General features: G+C 41.0%; 1 protein-coding gene across 5 annotated transcripts in view; it reads left to right on the forward strand.

Moving 5' to 3' along the window:
• The window catches only part of LOC140187284 (E3 ubiquitin-protein ligase rnf213-alpha-like), a 177,529-nt gene that overhangs the window by 106,728 nt on the left and 58,449 nt on the right, over positions 1-12,352 (forward strand). For all 5 annotated transcript variants that reach the window (XM_072242436.1, XM_072242438.1, XM_072242440.1 and 2 more), the window contains 6 exons: positions 875-1,062; positions 2,952-3,072; positions 3,603-3,703; positions 4,791-4,970; positions 6,193-6,350; positions 9,478-9,577. In XM_072242436.1, coding sequence (XP_072098537.1) covers positions 875-1,062; positions 2,952-3,072; positions 3,603-3,703; positions 4,791-4,970; positions 6,193-6,350; positions 9,478-9,577 — 848 coding nt within the window. The remainder of the gene's footprint in view (positions 1-874; positions 1,063-2,951; positions 3,073-3,602; positions 3,704-4,790; positions 4,971-6,192; positions 6,351-9,477; positions 9,578-12,352) is intronic.

Consider the following 12,352-nt stretch of genomic DNA (forward strand, 5'->3'; position numbering starts at 1 on the left):
CATTGAAGCCAATCAAATGGTGAAAGCCCTCAACAGAGTGGATGTGGAGAGGATGTTTCCTAGGTGGGAGAGTCTTAAGGCCAGAGGACACAGCCTCAGGCTAGAGGGGCTTCCTTTTAGAATAGAATTTAGCCAGAGTGGTGAATCTGTGGAATTCAGGGAGCTGTGGAGGCCAAGTATTTTTATGTAAGTTTAAGGCAGAGGCTGATAGATTCTTGATTGATAAGGGCATGAAGGGATATGGGGAAAAAGCAGGAGATTGGGGCTGTGAGGAAAGTAGGATCAGCCATGATAAAATGGCAAACCCAACTCAATGGGCCAAATGGCCTAATTCTGCTCCTATATCTTAAGGTCTTTTAATCTTATTTATCAAAGTTAATGTTCAAAGTCAGAATCAAGGTTATTATCATGATTTAGTTTAATTTAACTCTTTAATAATCATATTGTGATGCTCAGGTGGGGGGCATGTATGACAAGTCCTCCCCTTTGTTTCTAATGATCAACGCTTTTTATTGTTCTTGTGTTTAAAATGCTTTTGTAGGATTATGATGGGAAGTTCAAGTTCATTTATTGTTACATGTTAGCATGGGTTTATTCCCCTGTGTATTTGTGGGTCACCCTGACTGTAACCGGGGTGTGTGATGGTCACCTCCCCTGCCTGTATTAGACTGAGCTGTTCACTCTCCGGGTCATGGTACCTGGTCTGTTTTGTGTTTATCACAATAAAACGGGTGCGTTCAACGAGCTTCCAGGCCTGTCATTGTGGATCAGATACTCACCACAATATATATACTTGAAGTATTACAACTTCTTTTCTTTAATCAAAGGAACGATCTTCTCAGAAAGTGCGTTTTTGCCTTTATTTTTTTTTCAGACATTTGACCTGCTCGCTGCATTGGTCTGTGCTGAAATGGCTCAAGCTTTGGATATCAAGACAATCGAAGACTGCATGAAACTAATAGAAGTAATGGACAGTGTACAGCCAGCAGTTGAACTGGTTTTTGACAAGAACTACCTCAAACCATGCAGATCAACTTGGAAGCAAATAGTTGCTCAGATAAGGTAAGACACACATTTCCAAAAGCAAAATGTTTTATGTGCTCAAAATGTAAAATGTAAAATGCTGGAAACCTTCTTTCAGCTAACGTTCATACATTTTGCTGGATGTTTCTGTTCAGCTGCAAATAGATATGCCCTCTTCCAGGTCTGTGGATGTATTTTCTTCATTCAGTGATATAAATGGAGAAATCAGTGCAAATGTAAAGTGTATTCTAGATTTTATAGTCACATCAATGTTTTCACTCCCTTTAGTGACTGTGAATTTGGACAAAACTAGTCTGGCTGGTCTCCGTAACTATCAGTTAATTCTTCTCATGGTGCAGTAGAAACTTAAACCATCATTAGTAGCTTGGGCAATGGAATTCAATCATGCTACCTACCCCATGAGGTCGATGAGGTTGTTTTGGGGCACGGACAGACCATGAGCAACAAGTATAATTTGTCCAGTCAGAATCAGGTTTAATATTGCTGACATATGTTATGAAATTCATTGTTTTGCAGCAGCAATATGTAAAAAGTGCTGTAAATTACTGTCAGAAATATATCTAAAATTTAAATTACATAAGTAGTGCAAAAAGAGAGCAAAAATAGTGAGGTGGTGTGCATGGGTTCGTTTTCCATTCAGAAATCTGATGGTGGAGGGGAAGAAGCTAATCCTAAAACGTTATGTGTCTTCAGGCTTCTGTAGCTCTCCTCTGGTGGTAGGGACGAGAAGAAAGCATGTCCCGGGTGGTGTGGGTCCTCCATGGTGGTTGCTTTTCGAGGGATCACCTTTTTGAAGATGTCTTTGATTCTGGGGAGGGCAGTGCTCACGATGGAGCTGGCTGAGTTTATAACCTTCTGCAGCTTTTTCCAGTCCTGTGCAGTGGCCCCTCCACACCGGACGGTGATGCAACCGGATGGAATGCTGTCCATGGTACATGTGTAGAAAGTTGCTGGACTCTCTGGTGAAATACCAGGTCTTCCCAAAGTCCCTATGAAGTATAGCCTCTGATGTGCCTTCTACATAACTGCATCAAGATTGTGGGGCCAGGATAGATCTTCAGAGTTGTTGACACCCAGGAACTTGAAACCATTTACCTTTTCAACTGCAATTTGACATCTTTAACCAGAATACTGTCTACAGTTTTCTTATATTTTTGTTACAGTAATTTCCATTGTTTGCTTAACAGTTAATAGTTCTATATATACCCACTTGTGTAGAAACGTAATACTGTTACAGTGCCAATGACCTGGGTTCAATTCCACCGCTGCCTGTAGGGAGTTTGTATATTCTCCCCATGACCGCATGGGTTCCTCTGGGTGCTCCAGTTTCCTCCCACATTCCAAAGGCAGACGGGCTAATTGTTAATTGGTCACGTGGATGTAATTGGGCAGCACAAACTCACTGGACTTTCAGGGTCTGTTACCATGCTGAATCTCTAAATAAGTAAATATATGGATTTACTGACGTGAATATTATCATTCGCATGATTATACGTCACACGATAACAAGTAGGCAACAGTACAGCCTTGTGGAGAGGAAAGAGGGCAGAACGATATTCCTGAAGAAGGGTCTCGGCCCGGAACGTCAACTGCTTAAGCTTTTCCATAGATGTTGCCTGACCTGCCGAGTTCCTCCAGCATTTTGTGTGTGTTGCAGTAGTTTTGCCTTAGTCTAGTCAGGACACACAGGATGGGTTGCAGTTTGGTTATTCTTGTAGGAAAGCACAGCAGTGGTGTCTGTCAAGTGATATACAGCACACTGAGGGAAATGAACTGATTTCATAATTTATCCAACATTATCCTTGTACTAAAACAACAGTGGATACTTTAGTTCTGCGAAAAAACTTGATGTACCTTTTGTGAATGATTTCTATTCTAGAATCATTATATTATGTTTTATCTCTCAGAACAAACTGGGACCGCGCACTTGTGTTGTGCGTGTTTATCGAACATGTTGTGTTGACCGCAAGTGACATTGACCCCAGGTTACAGGAGATTGCTGTAAATCATTGTTCACAACTTCAGAAGGTAACTGTCACCAAATTGTCTGTGTTTTTGCTAACAATGCATTGCAATCATTAAGTTTGCTGCTAATTCTAGGCTTTTAAAAATAATTGGGTGCATGTTAAGAATGGTTAGTACATGTAATTTCTAAGTACTCTGGCCTTTACATTAATAATATTATTTTAAATAATGTTTTTTCAAAGCATAAAACTCTATCAAATCCACTGTTAACATGAGAGGGTAAAAGCTTTAAACTTTCCTATGACATCTGTTTGCTCTTTCATCTCTATGCTGTTCTAACAGTCGGCAGGAACAAAGTGAAGGAACATCTATTAAAATAACAGACATAAATAAAGTTGTTTAAGTTAATTATCCTACTTTTAGAACTGCCAACAACAATTTCTGGGCTTGATTTTTTCTTAGTATTAAATTAGAACATTTGTATAGTGTCATTGAGAAGTTTCCAATGATTTTAGTTCTGGCATTATTTCATTTTCATGGAGTAACTTTGCCATTCTGAACAATAAAAAGATATCTCCAATGGCTTTACACAGATCCTCAGGACATCCTCTGATTTGAAGAAGTATAAGACAGTTGAAGGAATGATTGAAGTCCTGCAGTCATGTAATGAGGTGTCCAGTAAACTGGACTACAGGTAACTTTGGAATGAATTTACCTTTTACTGTCAAAATGCCATAGGTTCATAGAACTGTACAGCATAAAAAGAAACTATTCTGACTTTAAGCCACTAAGTATTAAGAACTATTAACTCTTAACCCTTCATTAATTTCATTTCATTCTGGCACTATTCCATTATCAGGGAGTTACCTTGTTTATGTTGAATACTTAAAGCTATCTCTAATGACTTTGCATAGATCCCCAGGATGTCTTCAAAAAAAAAGTGTAAGACAGTTTAAGGAATGATAAGTAATGCAGTCATGTAATGAAGCGTCTCTGTTTGATTCTGATAACTGAGTGGGGGAGCTCAGATGGTCATCAGGATTGAAAGTAGTTCACTGGATGTATTGTCGTTGGATATCATTAATGAGCTGCAATCCAATTTGCCTTTGACAATTATTACAAAATCCTGTGCATTGCCAGTGCCGCAGCAATGCTGTGATACCTGCCAGATACTGTGATCTTAAATAGTTAACTTTTTTTTGCATCTGAAACAAAGATCCTGAAAATAATACAGCAGCTTCACACACCAAATGCTGGAGGAACTTAGCAGGTCAGACAGTGTCTATGGAAAAGTGTACAGACAATGTGTCATGCTAAGACCCTTTTTCAGGTCCTGATGAAGTGTCTTGGCCTGAAAAGCGACTGTCTGCTCTTTTCCATAGATGCTACCTGACCTACAGAGTCCCTCTAGCACTGTGCGTGTTGCTTTGGATTTCCAGCATCTGTTGATTTTCTTGTGTTTGTTATATCAGTGTGGCAGAATATGCAGTAATATGCTTCCAAATCAGCCAGTTGATGTTGCTCACAGGTTAAGACTGCAGGATTCGGTTGTGCAGGCCACTTCTTTACCTGACACCAAAGATAGAAAGAGATTTTATATAAGAAAAAAGACAAATAATTCTGTTTTCATGAATCACAGCAAACTCAAAACAACTTTTTTTTAAAAAAAAGATGTTGAATGGGAGTGATCTCTACTGTTGGAGTAGAGCATAGAACAGCTAAATGAGAAAGCTATTGATTACAATGTCTAAGTAATTTTTGGCTGTGTTGTTCTTTTTCAGATTTGGCATCAAAGAATGTCCGGTCTGTCTTGGTGTGCTGAACGATCCAGCCTGCCTACCCTGTGGCCATAGCTTTTGTATTGAATGTCTGGAGCGCTCACTTACAGTTCAAGCATTTTGCCCAAAGTGTCGGGAAGATGTGCCTGGTTCCCATAAAGTCCAAGTCTCCATTCAGCTGAAGTGAGTTTCACTCTCTGTAATCCAGTTGCAGAAATTTTCCCTCAGTTGAATTACTTTTAAAGTATTGACTAGGGTAGAAATACACTCAGTGACCACTTTATTAGGTATGGCAGTTACCTAATAAAGTGGCCACGGTGTATTTCTGCACGTTCGTGGTCTTCTGCTGCTGCAGCTCATCCACTTAAAGGTTCAATGGGAAATGCTCTTCTGTACACCACTGTTGTAATGTGTGGTTATTTGACTTACTGTCATCTTCCTATCTTCTTCTGATTGCTACCATCAAGGAGAAGGCACAGGAGCACAATGCATGATCAACGTTTCAGGAACAGCTTCTTCCCCTCCACTATCTGATTTCTGAATGGACATTGAACCCTTGAACATTCCTCACGTTTTTTTTCCTCTGCAGTACTATATATATATTGCAAATTATGGCTTTCTTATAATTATATATTACAATGTACTACTGCTGCCACAAAACAACAAATTTCATGAATTTTATATTAGACTTGATTCTGATTTTTTCTCTATCAACTTGAACCTATGCTCCTGGCTTGGCGATTCACATCTGACCTCTCTCATTAACAAGGCATTTTCACCCACAGAACCGCTGCTCGCTGGATTTTTTTTTTGTTTTTCGCACCATTCGTTGTAAAGTGCAGGGACTAGGAATATTGGTAGCTCAGGTTGAGGCATCTGATGTTGCAGAGTCCGCTGAGCGTAGCAGTTAATTGCTAAGCTCAGTGAACACCACAACATCAATCTCCAGAGACTGTTATGGGTGAAAATCCCAGGAGATCAGCAGTTTCTGAGGTACTCATACCAATGATTATTCCATGGTCAAAGTCACTTAAATCACATTTGCTCCCGATTCTGATGTTTGGTCTGAACAGCAACTGAACCCCTTGACCATGTCTGCATGAGTTGCTGCCACGTGATTGGCTGGTTAGATATTTGCAGTAACAAGCAGGTGTACAGGTGTACCTAATAAAGTGGCCACTGATTGTACATTGCCAGGTTAGCAGAGTAAAGTCTAGGATGGACTGCAGCTTCAGAATATAGACCGCACTGAGAACATTGTCAATATAGATAGGTGCTGGTTTCCCTTTGAACTAGGAGTGCATACGTTTATGTAGCGAAAGGGGGAATGGCAAAGTTTATGGGCTTTATGATACTATGTATTTAGTTATCTCTAAAATATATTGTTTTGCTCTTAATTTTAAAGGATGGCTTTAAAAAAGCACAATGACTTCCGTCAGCGGTGCAATATGTTTTTCATGGAGGTCGTTTCCAGATTTTGCTTCAGTGAAGACTCTCCTCCATGTGATGAAGTGATTGAGTTGTTGCTGTCATTACTAATTGCAGTCAGGGAGGCACCTGGAGGTTTGTATCGGTGACTTCAACAAACTCCTTCGGCCCTGGGCTTACAAAGTACTTCTTAAACCCAAGAAATCCAAAGCAACTTACACACAAAATGCTAAAGGAACTCAGCAGGTCAGGCAGCATCTATGGACGAGAATAAACAGTCAATATTTTGGACCAAGACCCTTCATGAGGGCTGGAAAGGAAAAGGAAGAAACCAGAATAAGGTGGGGGGGGGAAGGGAAGAGAGTACAAGCTGACAGATGATGGGTGAAACCAGGTGAGGGGAAATGAAGTGAGAAGCTGGGAGGCGATAGATGGAAGAGGTGAAGGCTGAGCCTTTTACCTTTCCCACCTATCACCTCCCAGCCGCTCACTTCCACCCCACTGCCTACTCCGTCACCTGGTTTCATTTACTATCTGCCAGTTTGTACAGATTCCCTTCACCCCACCTTCTTGTTGTGGCTTCTTCCCCTTTCCTTTCCCGTCTTGAAGAGTTGCGGCCCGAAATGTCGACTGTTCATTCTCCTCCATAGATGCTGCCCGGCCTGCTGAGTTCTCCTCCAGCATTTTGTGTGTGTTCCTACAAAGCGCTTAAAGGGTTCAATTGTGGACATCAGTAGCTTTCACAGAAACTCCTGAGATCACGCACTATAATGTGGTTGAATTAGTTAATAGAGCATAAACAAAACTAGTCAGTCATCAAACATCTGCAAAATGTGTTTCTTCCTTTGTTTCTTGATATGTGTATATAAATAAACAAATTGAGCCCATGACCCTTACCTGCTCCTTCTGCCCAGTCCACTTGTTGCCTCTTGTCCAGTTCATTAGAACGTAAAAAATAGGAGCAGGAGTCGGCTACCTGGCCTGCCGAGCCTGCACCGCCATTCAATAAGATCATGGCTGATCTGACCATGGACTCATCTCCACCTACCTGCCTTTTTCCCATAACCCTTCATTCCCTTACTGTGCAAAACTCTATCCAATCTTATCTTAAATATATTTACTGAGGTAGCCTCCATTGCTTCATTGGGCAGAGAATTCTCTGGGAAAAACATTTTCTCCTCATCTCCGTCCTAAATCTACTCCCCGAGTCATGTGGCTATGCCCCCTAGTTCAGTCTCACCTACCAGTGGAAACAACTTTCCTGTCTCTACCTTATCTATCCCTTTCATAATTTTATATGTTTCTATAAGATCTCCTCTCATTCTTCTGAACTCCAGCGAGTACAGTCCCAGGCGACTCAATCTCCCCTCATCTCTGGAGTCAACCTGGTGAATCTCCTCTGCACCGTCTCCAAACCCAGTATATCCTTCCTCAAGTATGGAGACCAGAACTGCACACAGTACTGCAGGTGCGGCATCACCAGTACCCTGTACAATTGCAGCGTAACCTCCCTGCTCTTAAATGCAATCCCTTTAGCAATGAAGGCCAACATTCCATTTGCTTTCTTGATAGCCTGCTGCACCTGCAAGCCAGCCTTTTGTGATTCATGTACAAGCACTCCCAGGTCCCTCTGCACAGCAGCATTCTGCAATTTTTTACTTTTTAAATAATAATCTGCTCTTTCATTTTTTGATGACCTCGAACTTACCAACATTGCACTCCATCTGCCAGACCCTTGCCCACTCACTTAACCTATCGAAAGTTTCCCTTGCTGTCAAGCACATATAAAAGCATAATCCACACCAGTTATTCAGGATTCCATCAATTCTGACTGGTGAGACCTGCTCTGTCTTAAGTGATGTACTTGGAATTAGAGATACCTGAACATGTAGGCTGGCCATATTTTGTAATAAATTCAATTCTTTTGGCATCAGCTCACGGCAGTGGTGCAGACCATGTTCCTAATCCCTGCATTACGTTTGCAGAACCATTGCAGCATTTGAAAAACTGACAATAGACAGGTTGAAATGCCAATCAATAGTTGCTAAAGTGAAAACAACGAATTCATGATCTTGGTTTATTTTGTGTCTGGCTACCTCTGCCACTTTCTCCACAAATTAGCTGAGATGCTGAAGGAAACTTGGCTGAGTGTAAGGAGTGTTATGGACATGGACAGTATTTTGATCACAGTCAGGGTTTAGCGAGCTAGGTTTTGATTTATTTTCTATAACTCTAATCACAAAGTTACACATTAATACTGTGTATCATACACAGCACATAAAATATTATTACAAATAAGTTAATAAAATTCAAAATGTAAATATACTTTGCTAAGATCTTACACTTTATCGTTTACCTGCATGGTACTTTTTTGGTAGCTTTTACACTTTATTCTGCATTGTTATTGCTTTCGTTCTACCTTGGTACATGCTGTGCAGCACAGGTAAAAGGTAAACAATAAACAGCTCACTGTCCTAGTGATGCTGGTTGCAGGGTGTTCATTAGTCTGACAGCCTGGGGGGAAGAAGCTGTTACCCATTCTGGCAGTCCTGGTCCTGGTGCACCTGTACCTCCTTCCTGGTGGTAGTGGGTCAAAGAAAATGCAAAATGGGTGGTAGGGGTACTCTACAATGCTGTAGGCCTTTCAGCTATAATGCCCCCAGTAATGTCACAAATAGACGGAGGGAGGCCCCGGTGATCTTCTCACAGTTTTTACTGTCCTCTGTAGGCTCTTGTGCTTCTGAAAGCAAATCTCCTTCACAAAGCTGTCCACTGCCAGGCAGCAGATCCGTTTGTTCTTATTACGCATCCCATTATGAAAAATTTACATAAAATATAGACTGGCACATGACATACAGTACTGTGCAAAAGTCTTCTGTGTAGATGTATAGCTGGGGTGCTATATAGCTAGCCTGAGCTAGACTTTTGCTCAGTACTGTATATTATAGTATATTATATCTTTCTAGTTACTAAATAATACTTGATACTACTAAGCTAAGACCCCTTACTTCTGTTTCCCAACCATCTTCCTATTTTAACCAATGTATAGTACTATGCAAAAGACTTAGGCACTATATATATACCTAAGACTTTTGCACAATACTGTAATTCTGTGCTCCAATTTTAGTTTTCTTTGTTAATTGTTAAGCTACCATATTTGAATTGCGCTGATTAGGTTTGCTATTGTAGGTTTTATATCGGTCAACCATAAAATTAAAATGTAAATCTGTACCTTATACTAAAGATTATTTTCTAAAATTAGGCCACCTCTACATGACTCGAACTTTAACCCCGTTCTCTGAGTGCGTGGACATCAATCCTGTGATACGTTCTGTTTTACTGAAGCTTTTAATGCATTACAGGTAAGGAAAATTAAATGTCTAAACAAAAGCAAAAAAGTTATTGAAGGTGCTGGGACTGAAGTGAATATGACAAATGCTGGAAATGTTCATCAGATTAAGCAGCATTGGTTGAGTAAGAAAGAGAATATAAGGTGTTTCTCCTCTTGCCTGAGTGTGACCTCATTGCGACAGGCCCAGAACCAGGAGGAACAACACCTTGTATTCCGCTGGGGAGCCTCCAACCTGATGGCATGAACATCGATTTCTCGAACCACGGCCTCCTCTACTGCTGCGATAAGGCCTCTCTCTGGTGCTCCTCCCCCTTTTCTTTCTTCCATGGCCTTCTGTCCTCTCCTATTAGATTCTCCCTTCTCCAGCCCTGTACCTCTTTCACCATTCAACTTCCCAGATCTTTACTTCAACCTTCTCCCTTCCGGGTTTCACCTCTCACCTTGTAGTTCTCCCTCCCATCCCCCAACCTTTTAACTCAACTCCTCATCTTTTTTTCTCTAGCCCTGATGAAGGGTCTCGGCCTGAAACACCAACTGTATTCCTTTCCGTAGATTGCTGCCCAGCCTGCTGAGTTTCTCCGGCATTTTGTGTGTGTTGCTTGAGTTAAGGTTTCATTTTGATACTTTGCATAGAAACAAGGAAAAAGGTAGAAATTGCATGTGTGTTAAATTTCAGAGAACGAGAACTGGAGCAAACAGGGTGAATGTTTGGGAGTGGGGACCAAAACAGATTGCATGATGCGAGGTTAGACGATGCAGTCTAATAGGGTGAAAATTTATTAGTCACAACTGATCTGTCTGCGAGAGATGCAGACAGGAGATGAGCAAGAACAGAAGTGAGAAAATAGCTAAAACTGTGACTTGACTTGACATTAAATCAAATGAGTACGTCTGTGAGTCTAACAGAGGGTGAGTGATGCTGTTAAGCTTATGGCGCGGGAACAGACTGGGAAATGTTCATTGTGAAATACTAAACTCCAAGCAAGTCTTCACTTCCACTGAAGCAGAGTGGGGCACAGTCTAACATTGTATATAACATAAGGGTTAGACAAAATCTACCTTTTAAAAAAAACAGAAATTATCTTCTTGAAATCTCATAGGACTTCACATGGTCTTTTTTGGAAGAGGTAATTTTCCTGATGCATCTCATTGTCCCCAAAAGTGTAACATTCTCAAGTTAACACCTCACAAATACATGTTCTTGGCTACCTGCTGGAAACAAGTGTTGATGTTTACAAGGACTTTAATTTACAACCACCAATTCTTCCCCCCTGTAACACCCACTCCCCCACCTGGGATTAACCAGAGCTTTGGTCAATTTTTCCTGATCGATCCTGGCATTAAAGGTGCCACAAGAAGCTGCTAATGCAAATGCAAGTTGACTCCTGTTCACCTGGGCTAATATGGAGTCAGTAAAGGAAGATTTTTCTTCCTCTCCCCTCGCTTCATTTGCCCCTACTGCATTCCCACCTCCTTGGCAATTTTAACATTGAGGGGCCCCAGAAATGCCAAAAAGGCAACTTGGTGTGGGGAAAGCTTTGCCTTTACTAACATCTAGGTTAAAAGGAAAGCAGACCAAGTACATTATTTTAAAGGAAGAGTTTGTTCTTATGGGCCAGTATTTTGTCCGTATTTTAGCATCACTAAAACATGTTATGTAATTGTCATCTTGTTGCACTTTGCTGGAGCTTGTGATGGGCAAATTACCTGCCAATTTTTCTCAAATTGCTTTTTCAAAAACTTTTTTTGGGTTTAAGAGAATCAGCAGGGAATCCAGAAAGAAACGTTGAATGAGAAAACATGTGTCCTAAGTGACACTGTCGAAGTAACTGTCATCGCCAATTATAAAATAACTAAAGTAACTGGGCCCAGAATGCGTGCACACTTGCTACTCGACCATTCTTCTTGTCTTACTTGTGCTGAAGAAGAACAGCATGGACCCCTGCCACACGGACTGTTCCGAAGCCTGAAAAGAAAACTGCGATACCAATACGGAATTGGCTTATCAGCTACGGATATTGTAAATTGGATATGTTTAAATTCCTGACTCGCAAGATCAAACGGTATTCACAATAATGATGTTAAAGTCAATCGAAACTTTAAGCGGACACCAATGATATTTTGGAGTTAGTAAAGGCAATAAAGCCCTAGTTGTTGAGTATCTTTCACATCCTTCTGTGATTTTGCCTACCCACTATTATGTTAAAGGAAGCTATTTTTTAGGAAGATGTTTCTGGAGAAGTCTCACATAGAGGCCTCAACCATCTGGTACAACTACACACTATCTCATCTGTAGCAAGCAATGGTGTCTCTGGCCGTCTCACTTCAAAGGTCTCGCTTGATTTCAGATAGATAGCTAGACATACTTTATTGATCCGGAGGGAAATTGGGTTTTGTTACAGTTGCACCAACCATGAATAGAGTATAAATATAGCAATATAAAACCATAAATAATTAAATAATAATATTTAAATTATGCCAGATGGAAATAAGGCCAGGACCAGCCCATTGGCTCAGGGTGTCTGACCCTCCAAGGGAGGAGTTGTAAAGTTTGATAGCCACAGGCAGGAATGACTTCCCTATGATGCTCAGTGCTGCATCTCGGTGGAATGAGTCTCTGGTTGAATGTACTTCTGTGCCCACCCAGTACATTATGTAGCGGATGGAAGACATTGTCCAAGATGGCATGCAACTGGGACAGCATCCTCTTTTCAGACACCACCGTCAGAGAGTCCAGTTCCATCCCCACAACATCACTGGCCGTACGACCCAGGCAATCCTTGCC

This window comes from Mobula birostris, chromosome 24 (genome assembly GCF_030028105.1).
Source record: "Mobula birostris isolate sMobBir1 chromosome 24, sMobBir1.hap1, whole genome shotgun sequence".
In the NCBI taxonomy this organism is placed as follows: domain Eukaryota; kingdom Metazoa; phylum Chordata; class Chondrichthyes; order Myliobatiformes; family Myliobatidae; genus Mobula; species Mobula birostris.